Source organism: Amblyraja radiata, chromosome 9 (assembly GCF_010909765.2).
Source record: "Amblyraja radiata isolate CabotCenter1 chromosome 9, sAmbRad1.1.pri, whole genome shotgun sequence".
Lineage (NCBI taxonomy): Eukaryota > Metazoa > Chordata > Chondrichthyes > Rajiformes > Rajidae > Amblyraja > Amblyraja radiata.
In genome coordinates this window covers 58090361-58109603 of record NC_045964.1, presented here as the reverse complement: position 1 = coordinate 58109603, position 19243 = coordinate 58090361, and the positions used below count along the sequence as shown (strand labels likewise).

At 48.2% G+C, this 19243-nt stretch overlaps 1 protein-coding gene across 1 annotated transcript in view; it reads right to left on the bottom strand.

Annotated features, from left to right (window-relative positions):
- The window catches only part of ttc7b (tetratricopeptide repeat domain 7B), a 300474-nt gene that overhangs the window by 152094 nt on the left and 129137 nt on the right, over positions 1–19243 (bottom strand). Inside the window, exon 11 of the mRNA XM_033027545.1 lies at positions 16313–16417. Within this exon, the coding sequence (XP_032883436.1) occupies positions 16313–16417 (105 nt within the window). The remainder of the gene's footprint in view (positions 1–16312; positions 16418–19243) is intronic.

Below are 19243 nucleotides of genomic sequence, written 5' to 3'. Positions count from 1 at the left end.
AGAAGAGAGAGTAGAGAGGGAGGGGGAGAGGGAGGGAGGGAAAGAGCGAGAGAGATTAAGGGAGAGAGGGAGAGAGTGTCAGAGGTACAGACAGAGAGACCAAGGAGAGGGACAAAGCTTTTGCGTTGAAATATTTGAGCCGCTTAATTAATTTGTGCCTTTGTGCCTGTAAATGACATGAGACAGAAGTCATTTATTATCATAAATTAAAGGCTGTTTTTCCAATTAGACGGTGGGTCCAGGTGTTTTCACTCAGTAACTCATAAATATTACATTGCGCTGACCGCTTGCTTGTGTACGTCTCGGCAACACCGACTGGGAAGTTTAGGTCAGATGAATTTGCCGTCAGTATAAACGGTGCGATACACAAGCTCGCCCCGTGCTCGGTACCGGCTCTCAAACTGGGCCAGAGGATGTGCAGGATGACATCAGTGGCAAGAGCGTTGTGGAGGACACAGGAATGAAATAATTCCTGCCCCTGGAATCAGTCACGCACGGCAGGGAATGTCTCAATGCCACTCACTCACTCACTCCTTCCTTCCTTCCTTCCTTCCTTCTCTTGGTCAGCTTAAACCCCTGTCCCACGGTACCAGTTCATTCCAAGAGTTCTCCCGAGTTTGCCCTGATTCGAACTCGGAGATTTACGGTAATGGCCACTCGTCGGTACTCGGGGCTCTTGTGGACATTTTTCAACATGTTGAAAAATCTTCACGAGTCTTCCCGTGCTTACCTGCCGTTAGCGAGTCTTCCCGAGTACCTGCTGTTAGCACTCAGAGACGTTCCCGAGCTCCGACATACCCGCTACGTTCATTCTCCGTGCTTACCACGAGTTTGATTTTTTTCAAACTCGGGAGAACTCTTGGAATGAACTTGTACCACGGGACAGGGCTTTTATAGATTGGTGCAGAGCGATCCTGACCACGGCTGCTGTCTGCGTGGTGTTTGCACCTTCTCCCCGTGACCGTGTGGGTTTCCTCCGGGTGCTCTGGTTTCCTCCCACTCTCCAAAGACGTGCAGGTTTATCGGTGAATTGGCTTCGGTAAAATGGCAAATAGCCCCTGGAGCGCGGGATGGTGTTAGTGCACGGGGATTGCTGGTCGGCGCGGACTCGGTGAGCGGTTTCCGCACTGTATCTCTGAAACTACAATCGGCTGTGGACACCAAACACTGGTTGTTAGTCTGGATCCGCAACGCAATGTCCAGGATGGTCCGAGCTTTAGTGACGGCTTCAGTTTAATTTGGTTTAATGTCACGTGTACCGAGGTACAGTGAAAAGCTTTGTCTTTGCGTGCTATCCAGTCAGTACAAAGACCATACATGATCCGTCCACAGTGTACAGATACAGGATAAAGCTCAAGTAACTAAACGTTTAGTGTAAGTATAGGAGCAAAGAGGCCCTCCTGCAGTTGTACAGAGCCCTAGTGAGACAACACCTGGAGTATTGTGTGCAGTTTTTGGTCACCTAATTTGAGGAAGGACATTCTTGCTATCGAGGGACTGCAGCGTAGATTTACAAGGTTAATTCCCGGGATGGCAGGACTGTCATATGCTGAGAGAATGGAGCGGTTGGGCTTGTACACTCTGGAGTTTAGAAGGATGAGAGGATATCTCATTGAGACGGAACATAAGATTGTTAAGGGTTTGGACACGCTAGAAGCAGGAAACAGGTTCCCGATGTTGGGGGAGACCAGAACCAGGGGCCACAGTTTAAGAATAAGGGGTAAGCCATTTAGAACGGAGACGAGGAAACACTTTTTCACACAGAGAGTTGTGAGTCTGTGGAATTCTCTGTCTCAGAGGGTGGTGGATGCCGGTTGTCTGGATACTTTCAAGAGAGAGATAGGGCTCTTAAAGATAGTGGAGTCAGGGGATATGGGGAGAAGGCAGGAACAGGGGGGGGGTACTTATTGGGGATGATCAGTCATGATCACATTGAATGGCGGTGCTGGCTCGCAGGGCCGTATGGCCTACTCCTGCATCTATTGTCTATTGTCTAAAGTCCAGTAAAGTCAGATTAAAGATAGTCCGAGTGTCTCCAATGAGGTAGATGGGTGGTCAGGACTGCTCTTTAGTTAGCGATAGGATGCTTCAGTTGCCTGATAACTGCTGGGAAGAAGCTCTGGATGTTCTCCAGTGATGCTGCCTGACCCATTGTGTTACTCTTGGGCCTGTTTCTGTGCTGTACGTCTCAAAGTGCGGGAGTAACTCGGGTGAGTCGGGCGGCATCTCCGGAAGACGCGGACAGGTGACGTTCCGGGTTGGGACCCTTCCTCAGATTCTCTCCATGTTCTTCAGAGATGGCGCATGACCCGCTGAGTTACTCCAGCACTTTGTGTTTTGTTGTTTGCAAGCCGGCATCTGCAGTTTCCTTGTTTCCACATTCAACTCATCCAGCAGTGACTGCGGTCAACCGTGGAGCATTTACTGGCGGGATTACACAACAGTCCAGTGGACGGGGTGATCGCTGGCCGCAGCGGGCTCAATAGACAATAGACAATAGGTGCAGGAGTTGGCCATTCGAGCCAGCACCGCCATTCAATGTGATCATGGCTGATCATCCCAATCAGTACCCCGTTCCTGCCTTCTCCCCATATCCCCCGACTCCGCTATTTTTAAGAGCCCTATCTAGCTCTCTCTTGAAAGTATCCAGAGAACCTGCCTCCACCGCCCTCTGAGGCAGAGAATTCCACAGACTCACCACTCTCTGTGAGAAAAAGTGTTTCCTCATCTCCGTTCTAAATGGCTTACTCCTTATTCGTAAACGGTGGCCCCTGGTTCTGGACTCCCCCAACATCGGGAACATGTTTCCTGCCTCTAGCGTGTCCAAACCCTTAACAATCTTATATGTTTCAATGAGATTCCCTCTCATCCTTCTAACCTCCAGAGTGTACAAGCCCAGCTGCTCCATTCTCTCAGTATGTGACAGTCCCGCCATCCCGGGAATTAACCTTGACTCGATGGGCCAAACGGCTTGTTTACATACTGTGTTGCAAATGCATTGGCATAGTTCCACCACACAATTAGAAACCCTTAAGGCTGTGACTGGTTTGTTAAAAAAAAAAACGACATCTTCCTTCTCCCTTTGTGGTTTTAAGCCCAGACTCTGATTAGTCTCTTCTGGCAGACGGCCTGAGCTCTGGTGGAGGTGAGACAGCCTGTGGTAAGGATTAAGATCAATCAGTGAATGTGCCAGGGAGCGCTAGCTGCCTAAGCTCTGCGGGCCACTGTCCTGTCTCTGTACGCTGAAACCGTTCGAGACAACACTGTCTGCAGCTTAATGAGCCCCAGTCTACCTCTCCTCAGCTCGCAGCATACTGAACAGCTCCGCTCAGCCACACCACTGATCACGCTCACAGACGCAGGCAGGCACGAGGAGTTTGGAGGCATAAAGGGATCGGGGAGGTAGATTTTTCACGCAAAGGGCGGTAGGTGTATGGAACGAGCTGCCGGAGGAGGCAGGGACTATCGCATCGTTTAAGGCAGGTACATGGATAGGACAGGTTTAGAGGGATATGCAGGCAGGTGGGACAAGTGTAGATGGGACATGTTGGCTGGTGTGGGCAAGTTGGGCCGAAAGACCTGTTTCCACCCTGTAAGATTTTATGACTCCATGCTGGATTACAAAAAAGACACAAAGTGCTGGAGTAACTCAGCGGGTCAGGCAGCATCCTCGGAGAAAGTGGATAGGTGAAATTTCTGATCGGGACCATTCTTCAGACTTGAGATGTCATCTATCCATGTTCTCCAGAGACACTGTCTGACCCGCTGAGTTACTCCAGCACTCCGTGTCTTTCATTGTAAACCAGCATCTGCTGTTCCTTATCTCTCTAAAACGGTGACGACTGGCCTGTTTCCATATTGTAAAGGGCCTGTCCCACAGGCTATTTTTTAGGCGACTACAGGCTGGCGCCACATGGTCGCCGGGGTGTCACCTGTATGGTCATGAGTAATCTCTTCAGTCGCCCAAAGAATTGTAGCGTCTTTCTGGTCGCCGCTGGATGTTCAACATGCTCACATTTTTGGGCGACATTGGCTTGAAGCCAATGAGCGTAGCTTGACTTCTCCTGACGTAGGTGCTGTCGCAGGTTGTCGCCAGGTGACGTTGGTTGTCGCCGGGTGCTAACTTTGGTGAATTCCACTGGCGACTACCTGCGTCAACCGGTGACAGGTACCGGTGACTGAATTGTCTTCGGTTGTCGCCGACAGGGTCGTAGGTTGTCGTAGGTGTGGTCGTAGGTGGATCTCCTAATGGGTCGCCAGTTATCGGTAGCTTGCCGTAGCTGGACGTCAACTAGGTGGTAGGTTGTTGTAGAGGTTGTCGCAGACATTGTCGTAGGGGGGGTCCAGTCTCCGGTTTTTCGGCGACCTGCTACGACTATGACAGTCGCCGGCAGTCGCCTAAAAAATCGCCTAAGTGGGACAGGCCCTTAAGAGGAATGGGACAATAGACAATAGGTGTAGGAGTAGGCCATTCAGCCATTCGAGCCAGCACCGTCATTCAATGTGATCATGGCTGATCATCCCCAATCAGTACCCCGTTCCTGCCTTCTCCCCGTATCCCCTGACTCCGCTATCTTTAAGAGCCCTATCTAGCTCTCTCTTGAAAGTATCCAGAGAACCTGCCTCCACCGCCCTCTGAGGCAGAGAATTCCACAGATTCACAACCTCTCTGTGAGAAAAAGTGTTTCCTCGTCTCTCCTTCTAAATGGCTTGACCCTTATTCTTAAACTGTGGCCCCTGGTTCTGAACTCCCCCAACATCGGGAACATGTTTCCGGCCTTTAGTGTGTCCAAACCCTTAATAATCTTATATGTTTCAATAAGATCTCCTCTCATCCTTCTAAACTCCAGAGTGTACAAGCCCAGCCGCTCCATTCTCTCAGCATATGACAGTCCCTCCATCCCGGGAATTAACCTGGTGAACCTACGCTGCATTCCCTCAATAGCAAGAATGCCCTTCCTCAATTTAGGGGACCAAAACTGCACACAATACTCCAGGTGCGGTCTCACTAGGGCCCTGTACAACTGTAGACGGACCTCTTTGCTCCTATACTCAACCATAAGATGCAAGCCATAAGATTCTATGACTCTATGCTGGTTTACTATGACAGACCCAAAGTGCCGTTGTAACTCAGTGGGTCAAGCAGCATCTCTGGAGAACATGGATAGGTGATGCATCAGGTCGGGAACCCTTCTTCAGGCTTACAAAGAATTTTGTAATAAATAAATCAACATGGAGAGCAAAATATATTTTTGAGCACCTTCACTGAGGGACTTGGCGTCTGCAAAACAACAGCTGTGTACACACATAAAGATCTGCGACAAAGATGTACATCCCTGAAGATGGTCATTAATCGTTCCCCTTTCCCAAAGTGCTCCATGGATGACATGCTTCGAAATTCAGAATCTGATTTTATTCGCCAAGTATGTTTTGCAACATACGAGGAATTTCACTGGCCAGGTCAGTCATACAATTAAAAGCAACAGATCGAGCGTGCCGGGCGATCAAATGTCGCGGCGGGGCTGGTCGAACATTCTGCGGCGTTGGAGCTCCCGACTAGCCTCTTCCGAGACTGCGAGCCCTAGATGGTAAGTCCGCAGGCCGCGGTGTGAGCGATCCCAGGCAAGATATCCGCTCCGATGTTAAGTCCACGCCCCGCGGTAGGGCGCACGACCGTCCGAGGAGGCTTCCAGCTCCAGCGATATTAGGCCGCAGAGCCCGGAGAATGCGATCCAAGAATTGATCGCATCTCCGGGAAGGTAGGAACTTGAAAAAAAGTTTCCCCCGATCCCCTCCCCCCTCCCCCCTCCCCATCACATAAAACAAACAGAAGTACATTAAAACAAACTTTTAACAAACGCTAAAAATAACAAAAACAAACAGGCTGCCGGCAGGGCTGCCATCTCCCCGGCGCCCCTGGTGGTTATTTCAAGTTGCTGATGACTCTTACACACTTCGACAGATGCACCATGTAAAGCATGCTATCATGGTTGCATCACAGCTTGGTTTGGGAACAGCTCCGCCCAAGGCCGCAAGAAACTGCAGAAAGTTGTGGATGTAGCCCAGTCAATCACACAGACCATACTCCCCAGCATCGACTTCATCTACACTTCAGTGCCCACATAATCAAACACTTGTCTGAAGAAGGGTTTCGATCCGAAACGTCGCCCATTCCTTCTCTCCACGGATGCTGCCTCACCCGCAGAGTTTCTCCAGCATTTTTTGTCTACCTTCGATTTTTCCAGCATCTGCAGTTCTTTCTTAAATGCTTGTCCCATCCCGGTCATTCCTTCTTCTCCCCGCTCCCGTCCAGCAGAAGGTACAGAAGCTTGAAAGCACGCACCACCAGACTCAGGAACAGCTTCTTCCCCTCTGTTATCAGGCTTCTGAACGGACCTTCCATAAGCTAGGGTACTGTCCGATTCACCTCTACCCCATTGCGGACATTGGACTTTGTCTGTGGAACTGATGCTCTACAATGCTGAGAACTATATTGCACCACTTTGTACACACTTTGGTCTATCTAATAGCTTTTGAGTTTGACTTGATGCTTCCCAATTAAAGGGGCTGTCCCACTGTACGAGGTAATTCAAGAGCTCTCACGAGTTTAAAAAAAAATCTAACTCGTGGTAAGCACGTAGAATGTACGTAGCGGGTACGTCGGAGCTCGGGACGTCTCTTAGCGGCTCGTAACGCTAACGGCAGGTACTCGGGAAACGTGGTAAGCTCGTGAAGACTCGTGAAGATTTTTCAACATGTTGAAAAATGTCCACGAGAGCCCCGAGTACCGACGAGCGGCCATTACCGTAATTCTCCGAGTTCAAATCAGGGGAAACTCGGGAGAACTCTTGAATTAGCTCGTACAGTGGGACGGGCCCTTTAATCAAATAATACTAAACATAAATACAATCAAGTCCAACTCAAGTACAATAGGTAGAGCAACAGCCATGATTGATACAGAGTGCAGAATATTATTCTCAGCGTTATAGCGCTTCAGACTGGGTTACATCTACAACTGCAATTCCTTGCGGGCAAAGCCACAGCGATATAGGAGGATAGGGGTAAGATGAAACTGAACACATGGAGAGACAAGTGGTGGCACGGTGGCGCAGCGGAGAGTCGCTGCCTCACAGCGCCAGAGACCCGGGTTCCATCCTGGCTACAGGTGTTGTCTGGTCGGATTTTATACGTTCTCCCCATGACCGCATGGGTTTTCTCCGAGATCTTCAGTTTCCTCCCACACTCCAAAGACGTACGGGTTTGTCAGTTAATTGGCTTGGTATTAAAAAAATGTAAAATTGACCCTATTCAAGAAGGAACTGCAGATGCTGGAAAATCGAAGGTAAACAAAAGTGCGGGAGAAACTCAGTGGGTGTGGCAGCATCTATTGAGCGAAGGAAATAGGCAACGTTTCGGGCCAAAACCCTTCTTCAGACTGATGTAGAGTGGGGGGGGGGGCGGGAAGAAGCAAAGTGACCCTAGTGTGTGTAGGATAGCGTTAATGTGCGAGGATCGCTGGTCGGCGCGGATTCGGTCGGCCGAAGGGCCTGCATTCCGCGATTGTGTCTCTAAACTAAACTAGAGAAATACGATCAGCAGATAGAGAGAATAAGAGTGACAGTTATTCGGAATATGATCAAAGTACAATCAAGTGATGCAGGGAAGAGTATTGGCAAAGGTATTAAACTGAGCCAGCAAATGACAGGCAGCAGGACAAGGCCATCAGTTATAATCACACATCCCCCGGCTACGGGAACAACACCAATGGCAATATACATGTGGCTGTCAGTAACATGGGAACAAGCCGTCAGTAATGATCAACAGGAATAAGGTCAGCAGTCATCACAGCGTGCGTTCTGCTCGCCCCATTACAGGAAGCACGTGCAGGCGTCGGAGAGGGTTTTGTATAGTTTAGAGACACAGCACAGAAACAGGCCCTTCGGCCCACCGGGTCCTCGCCGGCCAGCCATCCCCCGCCCATTAACACTATCCTACACACACCGGGGACAATTTACATTCGTACCAAGCCATTTAACCTAGATACATGTGCGTCTTTGGAGTGTGGGAGGAAACCGCCGACGAGGGTGGTGAATCTGTGGGATTAATTGCCACAGGAGGCAGTCAGTGGATATTTTTAAGGCAGGGATAGATAGATTCTTGATTAGTACTGGTGTCAGAGGTTATGGGGAGAAGGCAGGAGAATGGGGTGAGGAAGGAGAGATAGATCAGCCATGATTGAATGGCGGAGTAGAGTCGATGGGCCATAGATGCTGCCTCACCCGCTGAGTTTCTCCAGCATTTTTTGCCTACCTTCGATTTTTCCAGCATCTGCAATTCTTTCTTAAACATTCCTCCCGAACAAAACAGTTCCAGGAACAGATCAGCAGGTATGAGAATTACGACTGAGAGCTACAGGTCCAAATCCTTTATCACCAACAGGGCCCTCAGCATACAAATAGGGCCACCAGACATAAAGTAGAGGGGATAGACGCAAAATGCTGGAGTAACTCAGCGGGTCAGGCAGCAACTCTGGAGAAAAGGAATGGGTGACATTTCTGGGTCGGAACCCTTCTTCAGACTTTTTCTCCAGAGATGCTGGCTGTCGTGCTGAGTTACTCCATAATTTTGTGTCCATCTTCGGTGTAAACCAGCATCAAATGTAGGTCCCTTGCAGTCAGAAACAGGTGAATTGATCATGGGGAACAAAGACATGGCAGGCCAATTGAATAACTACTTTGGTTCTGTCTTCACTAAGGAAGACATAAATAATCTGCCGGAAATAACAGGGGACCGGGGGTCAAATGAGATGGAGGAACTGAGTGAAATCCAGGTTAGCAGGGAAGTGGTGTTAGGTAAATTGAATGGATTAAAGGCCGATAAATCCCCAGGGCCAGATAGGCTGCATCTCAGAGTACTTAAGGAAGTAGCCGCAGAAATAGTGGATGCATTAGTGATAATTTTTCAAAACTCTTTAGATTCTGGAGTAGTTCCAGAGGATTGGAGGGTAGCTAATGTAACCCCACTTTTTCAAAAGGGAGGGAGAGAGAAAACGGGGAATTACAGACCAGTTAGTCAAACATCAGTAGTGGGGAAACTGCTAGAGTCAGTTATTAAAGATGGGATAGCAGCACATTTGGAAAGTGGTGAAATCATTGGACAAAGTCAGCATGGATTTATGAAAGGTAAATCATGTCTGACGAATCTTATAGAATTTTTCGAGGATGTAACTAGTAGAGTGGATAAGGGAGAACCAGTGGATGTGTTATATCTGGACTATCAGAAGGCTTTCGACAAGGTCCCACATAAGAGATTAGTATACAAACTTAAAGCACACGGTATTGGGGGTTCAGTATTGATGTGGATAGAGAACTGGCTGGCAGACAGGAAGCAAAGAGTAGGAGTAAACGGGTCCTTTTCACAATGGCAGGCAGTGACTAGTGGGGTACCGCAAGGCTCAGTGCTGGGACCCCAGCTATCTACAATATATATTAATGATTTGGACGAGGGAATTGAATGCAACATCTCCAAGTTTGCGGATGACACGAAGCTGGGGGGCAGCGTTAGCTGTGAGGAGGATGCTAGGAGGCTGCAAGGTGACTTGGATAGGCTGGGTGAGTGGGCAAATGCATGGCAGATGCAGTATAATGTGGATAAATGTGAGGTTTTCCACTTTGGTGGCAAAAACAGGAAAGTAGACTATTATCTGAATGGTGGCCGATTAGGAAAAGGGGAGATGCAACGAGACCTGGGTATCATGGTCCACCAGTCATTGAAAGTAGGCATGCAGGTGCAGCAGGCAGTGAAGTAAGCGAATGGTATGTTAGCATTCATAGCAAAAGGATTTGAGTATAGGAGCAGGGAGGTTCTACTGCAGTTGTACAGGGTCTTGGTGAGACCACACCTGGAGTATTGCACTTCGAGCCTGCACCGCCATTCAATGTGATCATGGCTGATCATCCACAATCAGAACCCTGTTCCTGCCTTCTCCCCGTAATCCTCAGACTCTGCTATCTTTAAGAGCCCGATCTAGCTCTCTCTTGAAAGTATCCAGAGAACCGGCCTCCACTGCCCTCTGAGGCAGAGAATTCCACAGACTCACAACTCTCTGTGAGCAAAAGTGTTTCCTCGTCTCCGTTCTAAATGGCTTACCCCTTATTCTTAAACTGCGGCCCCAGGTTCTGGACTCCCCCAACATCGGGAACAAGTTTCCTGCGTCGAGCGTATCCAAACCCTTAATAATCTTACATGTTTCAATAAGAATCCCTCTCATCCTTCTAAACTCCAGAGTATACAAGCCCAGCCACTCCATTCTCTCAGCATATGACAGTCCCGCCATCCCGGGAATTAACCTTGTGAACCGACGCAGCACTCCATGAATAGCAAAACCATTGGTGTATGAATACAATAAATAGAGCCAGCAGATGCTGGCACTAAGGCAGCAATTATAGAAACAAGATTAGTCACACACGGTTATTCTATGGGAATAAATCGTTTCGCTACATAAGAGCAAGGTGTGCAGATAGCTGGATTGTGGAGACTTGTGGACGCAGCCCAGTCCAACCTAAGATTGACAATTTCATTGTCCTAACTGGGACACATGACAATAAACTCTCTTGACTTGACTTGACTTGAAATGCTGGAGTAACTCAGCGGGACAGGCAGCATATCTGAAGAGAAGGAATGGGTGACGTTTCCAATCCAGACCCTTCTTCGGATTGAATCAGGGGAGAGGGAGATACAGAGATAAGGAAATGTAAGGTGTGAAAACAAGACAAAGGGGATGGAGATCAAGGAAAGTGTAGAATCGTTGGTAGTTGGGAAAACGTGACAACAAAAGACCAGTCGAAGAACTGGGAAGGGTGGAGGGATGGAGTGGGAGGGAAGGCAAAAGTTACTTGAAGTTGGTGAAGTCAATGTTCATACCGCTGGGGTGTAAGCTGCTCAAGCGAAATATGAGACGTTGTTCCTCCAACCAACCTCCCTTCCATTGACTCCACCTACACCTCCACGCCGTTTTGGCAAGGGCAAACCAGTCACTCCCTCTTCTCCCCTCTCCCATCAGGCAAGAGGTACAGAAGTGTGGAGATGCACACCTCCAGATTCAGGGACAGTTTCCACCTGGCTGTTATCAGGCAGCTGAACCATCCCATCACCAACTAGAGAGTTGTTCTGACCTCCAATATACATCATTGGGGACCTTAATCGGATTTTATCTTGTAGTAAAGATTATTCCCTTTATCCTGCATCTGTACACTGTGGACGATCTGATTCTAATTATGTGTTGTCTTTTCGCTGACTGGATAGTATACAACAAAAAAGCTTTTCACTGTACCTCGGTACACGTGACAATAAAAACCTAAACTAAACTAAAAAACTAAAGACTCAGGGGCTCCAGTCCATGAGGCTTCAGGTTACAAGGAACTGAAGATGCTGGTTCACAAAAAGAATAATGTACCTGTCCCACTTAGGCGATTTTTTCGGCGACTGTCGGCGACTGTCATAGTCGTTGCAGGTTGCGGAAAAACTGGCGACTGGACCCCCTTCGACAATGTCTACGACAGCCTACCTACCACCCAGTCGAGGTCTAGCTAGGGCAAGCTACCGACAACCGGCGACCCATGAGGACGTCCACCTACGACCGCACCTACGGCAACCTACGTCCACCCGCGACAAGCTACGACCAGGTAAGACAATTCAGTCGCCGGTACCCATCGCCGGCTGACGTCGGTAGTCGCCAATGGAATTCACCAAAGTCAGCACCCGGCGACAACCTACGTCATCCAGGCGACAACCTACGACAAGCCAACTGTCGCCGACTGTTGCTGAAAAGTTTTGAAACATTTTAAAATCCAGCGGCGACCAGAAGAACGCTACGACTCTTTGGGCGCCCGGGGTGACGATTCAAGACCATACAGGCGACACCCCGGCGACCATGTGGCGACAGCCTCGTCGCCTAAAAAATCGCCGAAGTGGGACAACGGCATAAGGTTGCTGGTTACAGGAAAGAGCTCATTAATTATAATGGAAAGGTGGAAAGGGCGCAGAGAAGATTTACGAGGGTTCGAAGGCTTGAACTATAGTTGAGCAGGCTTGGATTTTACTCCTTGGAGCGCAGGAAGATGAGGGGTGATCATGTACTGGTGTACAAAATAGTAGATCGGGTAGATGCACAGAGTCTTTTGCCCAGAGTAGGGGAATCGAGAACCAGAGGACATAGGTTTAAGGCGAGGGGGGGAAAGATTTAATAGGAAACTGAGAGGTAACTGTTCTACACAAAGGGTGGTGGGTGTATGGAACGAGCTGCCAGAGGAGGTAGTTGAGGCTGGGACTATCCCAACGTCTAGTAAACATTTACTTGGGTGCATGGATGGGATAGGTTTAGAGGAATATAGACCAAATGCAGGCATGTGGGACTGGTGTAGCTGGGACTTGTTGGTCGGCACGGGCAAGTTGGGCTGAAGTACCTGTTTCCACACCGTATCACTCTATGGTGACCAGTGACAGGCATGAATGTTTCGGTTACAGAATGAAAGGCAGCCGGTTCCAGGAACAAGGTTACCCAATGTAACAAAATGGGCCGTCAGTTACGAGAATACGGCCACAGGCTTTCAGCAGATAGAACATTTCACAAGTGTAATAAGGCTGTCAGTTACTGGAATAAGGCCGTCAGTTATAATGAGGAGAGTTATCAGTTACACGCTGTGCCAATTTTGGTGACAGTACGCAGTGGTACTGTGTACTGCCTTCTCTAAAATGTTCAAAACTAGTTTCCAATTTTTTAGAATTTTTAATATTATAAAAGGATCACTGAAGTTTGAAAAATCAAATCTGTTAATTTAATTATACTGTCAGACCCTTAAACAGATTAAGCTTGAAAGGGTTCAGAAAGATTTATGATAATGTTGCCAGGACTAGATGGTGTGAGCTATAGGGAGAGGTTGAGTAGGCTGGGTCTCTATTCCATGGAGCGCAGGAGGATGAGGGGAGATCTTATAGAGGTGTATAAGATCATGAGAGGAATAGATTAAGTAGAGTCTCTTGCCCAGAGTAGGTGAATCGAGGGCCAGAGGACAGAGGTTTAAGCTGAAGGGGAAAATATTTAGTAGGAATCTGAGGAGTAACTTTTTCACACAGAGGGTGGTGGGTGTATGGAACAAGCTGCCAGCGGAGGTAGATGAGGCTGGGACTACCCATCGTTTAAGAAACAGTTGGACAGGTACATGGATGGGACAGGTTTGGAGGGATATGGACCAAGCGCGGGCAAGTGGGACTAGTGTAGCTGGGACATGTTGGCCCGTGTGGGCGAGTTGGACCGAAGGGCCTATTTCCTCACAGTATCACTCTATAGTTTCTAGCACAACAGTCTGCCAGCACCTTGAAGGACACCAACAGCAAGGGATGTGCAGCACGGTGGTGCAGCGGGTAGAGCCGCTGCCTCACAGCACCAGGGACCCGTGATGGATGCTGACCTCGGTGCTGTCTGTGTGTGTGTGGAGTTTGCATGTTTCCCCCGTGACCACGTGGGTTTCTTCCGGGTGCTCTAGTTTCCTCCCACATCTCAAAGGCGTGCGGGTTTGTCGGTCAATTGGCCCTCTGTTAATTGCCTCAGTGTGTGGGAGAGTGGGAAAACATAGAACTGATAGTCAGTGTGGACTCGGTGGGTCAAAGAGTCTGTTTCCGTGCTGTATCTCAAAACTTTGGCGAACAAAACTGTACGTCCACCGGCACTTCTTTGTCTACATTAAAAGTAAGTAAGTAAGTAAGTAAGTTTTATTTATATAGCACATTTAAATCAACTCGTGTTGAAGCCAAAGTGCTTTACATAAAATAAATATTTAAGTTTCCGTACATCAATAGAAAAATAAAAAATAAATAAAAATGACGCAACACATTGTAGAATTGAACATGAACGTCCCCCCACAACAGAATCAACATTTTCCACTGTGGGGAAAGGCATCAGAAAGTTTAGTCCTCTTCCTCTGTGATCACAGATTCAGATTCAGATTCAGATTCAGATTCAATTTTAATTGTCATTGTCAGTGTACAATACAGAGACAACAAAATGCATTTAGCATCTCCCTGGAAGAGCGACGGGGCCTATTTATGCCGGGAAGATTAAACGCCGGCGTCGGGTGAACACTCCTCAGCGGCTTGGACTGTCTGGAGCCCTCATTACAGGCATGGAGAGACGAGGAACAGAATAGACAATACACAATAGGTGCAGGCGTAGGCCTTCGAGCCAGCACCGCTATTCACTGTGATCATGGCTGATCATCCACAATCAGTACCCCGTTCCTGCAGTAATCAGTCAACATTTCCATCGTGGAGAAACACAGAGGAAGAAACTAAATATACTTTGAGTGAGTAGGAACTGCAGATGCTGGTTTACACTGAAGATAGACACAAAATGCTGCAGTAACTCAGCTGGAAAGGCAGCATCTCTGGAGAAAAGGAGTAAGTGATGTTTTGTGTCAGAACCCTTCTTCAGATTGAAAGTTGAGGTGGGGGCGGTGATGGGGGGTGAATACACTGGAGGTGACAATAGACAATAGGTGCAGGAGTAGTCCATTTAGCTCTTCGAGCCAGCACCGCCATTCACTGTGATCATGGCTGATCATCCACATTCAGTACCCCGTTCCTGCCCTCTCCCCATATCCCCTGACTCCGCTATCTTTAAGAGCTTTAAGTGCTTGAGTAACTCAGTGGGTCAGACAGTGTCACTGGAGAACATGGCTAGATGACATTTCAAGTCTGAAGAATGGTCCCGATCAGAAATTTCACCTATCCATTTTCTCCAAAGATTCTGCCTGACCCGCTGAGTTACTCCAGCACTTTGTGTCTTTTTTTGTAAACCAGCATCGAGTCATGAATTCTTACAGGGTGGAAACAGGTCTTTCAGCCCAACTTGCCCACCCTATCCCAACATGCCCACGTCCCATCTACACTTGTCCCACCTGCCTGCATATCCCTCTAAACTTGTCCTATCCATGTACCTGCGATAGTACCTGCCTCAACTATCTCCTCCGGCAGCTCGTTACATACACCTACCGCCTTTGCGTGGGAATTGTACTCCTCTGGCTCCTATTAAATCTTTCCCCTCTGCAGTTATAGAGTGACAGCCATACAGCACGGAAACAGGCCCTTCAGCCCAACTTGCCCATGCTGCCCAAGATGCCCCATCTACACTGGTCCCACCTGCCCACATTTGGCCCGTGAGAAAATTAATAGATGACATTTCAGGTTTGAAGAAGGGTCCTGACCCAAAACGTCGCCCATCCACGTTCTCCAGAGATGCTGCCTAACCTGCAGAGTTACTCCAGCACTTTGTGCCTCTTTTCTCTTCTCATTATCGGCGTGAAGGCTTTGATAAAGGAACATGACCATCAAAAATGTGCCCAACATTTACACCAAAATAAATCATAATTGTATCGTAAGTATGAACATCAGATACAGAAATAAATGAGTCAATTATAATGGGAGTGTTAGTTACAGAGGTAAGATTAGCAGTTACAAAGATTTTGGCCACTGAATCTCTGTAAGATACTGAAGATAGACACAAAAAGCTGGATGAAACTCAACGACTCAGGCAGCATCTCTGGGGAAAAGGAAAGGTGACGTTTCGGGTCGGAACCCTTCTTCAGACTGAAAGATAGAGAAGGCCAGAACAACAGATGACCTCAGGAAGGGTGGAGCCCACAATGCTCCATTGTTGGCTGGGGAAGGTGTGCGAAGGACAGGGATCCAAGGATGCGGACAGTGGAACTAACACAACGACTAGCGTAGGAAGGAACTGCAGATGCTGGTTGCACTGAAGGTAGACACTAAATGCTGGAGTAACTCAGCAGGACAGGCAGCATCTCTGGATAGAAGGAATGGGTGACGTTTCGGGCCGAGACCCTCTTCAGACTCAGTAGAACGACTAGGAGGGTGAGGGGGGGAAGGAATGCAGGAGTTACTTGACATTCGAGTCATCGACGTTCATACCGCTGGGTTGTAAGCTGCCAATAGACAATAGGTGCAGGAGTAGGCCATTCAGCCCTTCGAACCAGCACCGCCATTCAGTGTGATCATGGCTGATCATCCCCAATCAGTACCCCGTTCCTGCCTTCTCCCCATATCCCCTGACTCTGCTATTTTTAAAAGCCCTATCTAGCTCTCTCTTGAAAGCATCCAGAGAACCTGCCTCCACCGCCCTCCACCGCCCTCTGAATGTAGGTAAATGCCCAAGTGTAAATGTAGGAATCAGCACCAGAGGCAGCACGTGGTTGCGGCAAGGCACGTAGACTTTTGTGGAGAATTCAGCGGGGCTTACCCAGTGAAGCGATCCGATGCACAGCTTGGTAGCAAGGAGCGGGATAGTGGGGTCGTCTGGCTTGAGCCTAATGCATTCCCTCAGTACCCGCACTGCTCGCGCATTCTGGCAAAGACAAACACAGAAAACATATCTAATGTTAAAATTATTCATGTACTCAACTTTATCTTCGGTGTAAATCAGCATAGAATCATAGACAATAGGTGCAGGAGTAGGCCACCCGGCCCTTCGAACCAGCATCGCCATTCAATGTGATCACGGCTGATCATCCAAAATCACTACCCCGTTCCTGCTTTCTCCCCACATCCCTTGAATCTGTAAGGCGTAGGAGCTAAATCTAACTCTCTCTTGACACTCTTGCAGTCCCTTCCTACACATTCTGTCTGCTTCACTGCTAAATCTCCTCACGGTACGCCTCCTCTCTCTGACGCGACAACTTCTCTCGCTCGCTGCTCCATCTGTCAATCCTGCTACTCTCTGGCTTGACGACCACGTTGTCATCCGTTGCTGGCCCTAATTTGTTCTGGCCGTTGGACACGCTAAAGGCAGGAAACATGTCCCCGATGTTGGGGGTGTCCAGAACCAGGGGCCACAGTTTAAGAATAAGGGGTAAGCCATTTAGAACGGAGACGAGGAAACACTTTATCACACAGAGAGTGGTGAGTCTGTGGAATTCTCTGCCTCAGAGGGCGGTGGAGGCCGGTTCTCTGGATGCTTTCAAGAGAGAGCTAGATAGGGCTCTTAAAAATAGCGGAGTCAGGGGATATGGGGAGAAGGCAGGAACGGGGTACTGATTGGGGATGATCAGCCATGATCACAGTGAATGGCGGTGCTGGCTCGAAGGGCTAAATGGACTACTCCTGCACCTGTTGTCTATTCTCACCTCCAGTGTATTCACCCCCCATCACCGCCCCCACCTCAACTTTCAATCTGATGAAGGGTTCTGACACAAAACATCACTTACTCCTTTTCTCCAGAGATGTTGCCCGACCCGCTGAGTTACTGCAGCATTTTGTGTCTATCTTCAGTGTAAACCAGCAACTGCAGTTCCTTCCTACTCACTCAAAGTATATTTAGTTTCTTCCTCTGTGTTTCTCCACGATGGAAATGTTGACTTTGATTACGGCTTTACATATTTAGTTCCAACACACTACATCTGGCCAGGAAATCGCAGAGTTGTGGATGTGGATGGATTGACTGTCTACGCTACACGCTGCCAACATAATCAAAGACTTGTCCCACCCTGGTCATTCCTTCTTCCCACTGCTGCCGTCGGGCAGAAGGTACAGATGCTTGATAGCACGCACCACCACTCAGGAACAGACTAGTCGTAGGATAGTAGCTGCAGATACTGGTTTTTTTCAGACATTGGACACAAAACGCTGGAGGAACTCAGCAGGTCAGGCAGCATCTCTGGAGAAACATAATAGGTGACGGTCTGAAGAAGGGATCCGACCCGAAGCATCACCTGCTCCGTTTCTCCAGAGGTGCTGCCTGACCCACTGAGTTACTCCAGCATCGTGCGTCTACCTCACCATCCCACAACTATCAGGCTTTCCCACCCACACTAATCCTACCTCGGCCATTGAATACCACTCTTCCACTACTCTGGTTTCATTTTGTCTAATTGCGTTTTCAATAATGTCTTTGAATAGTCATCTTTCTTTTGGAAATTTTATTACTGAGTAGGCCATTCGGCCCTTCGAGCCAGCACCGCCATTCACTATGATCATGGCTGATCATCCACAATCAGTACCCCGTTCCTGCCTTCTCCCCATATCCCCTGAGTCCGCTATCTTTAAGAGCTCTATCTAACTCTTTCGTGAAAACATCCAGAGAATTGGCCTCCACTGCCTTCTGAGGCAGAGAATTCCACAGATTCACAACTCTCTGGGTGAAAACGTTTTTCCTCATCTTCGTTCTAAATGGCTTACCCCTTATTCTTAAACTGTGGCCCCTGGTTCTCGATTACCCAACATCAGGAACATGTTTCCTGCCTCTGTCCAATCGCTTAATAATCTTATATGTTTCAATAAGATATCCTCTCATCCTTCTAAATTCCAGAGTATACAAGCCCAGCCGCTCCATTCTATTAACATATGACAGTCCCACCATCCCGGGAATTAACCTCGTGAACCTACGCTGCACTCCCTCAATGGCAAGAATGTCCTTCCTCAAATTTCGAGACCAAAACTGCACACAATACTCCAGGTGTGGTCTCACTAGGGTCCTGTACATCTGCAGAAGGACCTCTTTGCTCCTATACTCGACTCCTCTTGTTATGGAGGCCAACATGCCATTAGCTTCTTTCACTGCCTGATGAACCTGCATGCTTACTTTCAGTGACTGATGAACACGGACTCCCAGATCTCATTGTACTTTCCCTTTTCCCAACTCGACACCATTCAGATAATAATCTGCCTTCCTGTTTTTGCCACCAAAGTGGATAACCTCACATTTATCCACATTAAACTGCATCTGCCATGCATCAGCCCACTCACCAAACCTGTCCAAGTCACCCTCCTCACAGTTAACAGCTTTGTGTCATCTGCAAATTTGCTAATGTTTCCATTAATCCCTTCATCTAAATCTGCTGCGAGCAATGTTTTCATAGTACCTAAACCTACTGCACCTGGTCGCATTAACTCAACTTGACAACTTTTATACTGCTTTAATGTATCTTTGATCGGATTTTACTGGACTTTAATTTGCACTAAAATGTTATTCACATTATTCCCGTTACCTTGTATCTGCACACTGTGGACGGCTCGATTGTAATCATGTATTGTCTTTCCGCTGACTGGCTAGCACGCAACCAAAGCCTTTCACTGTACCACGTGACAATAAATCAAACTCAAACCCTGGAGAGAAAGATTGTGGCTATTCACCTTATCTACGCAGAAAATGTCCTGATTTGATCATGTAACTAGA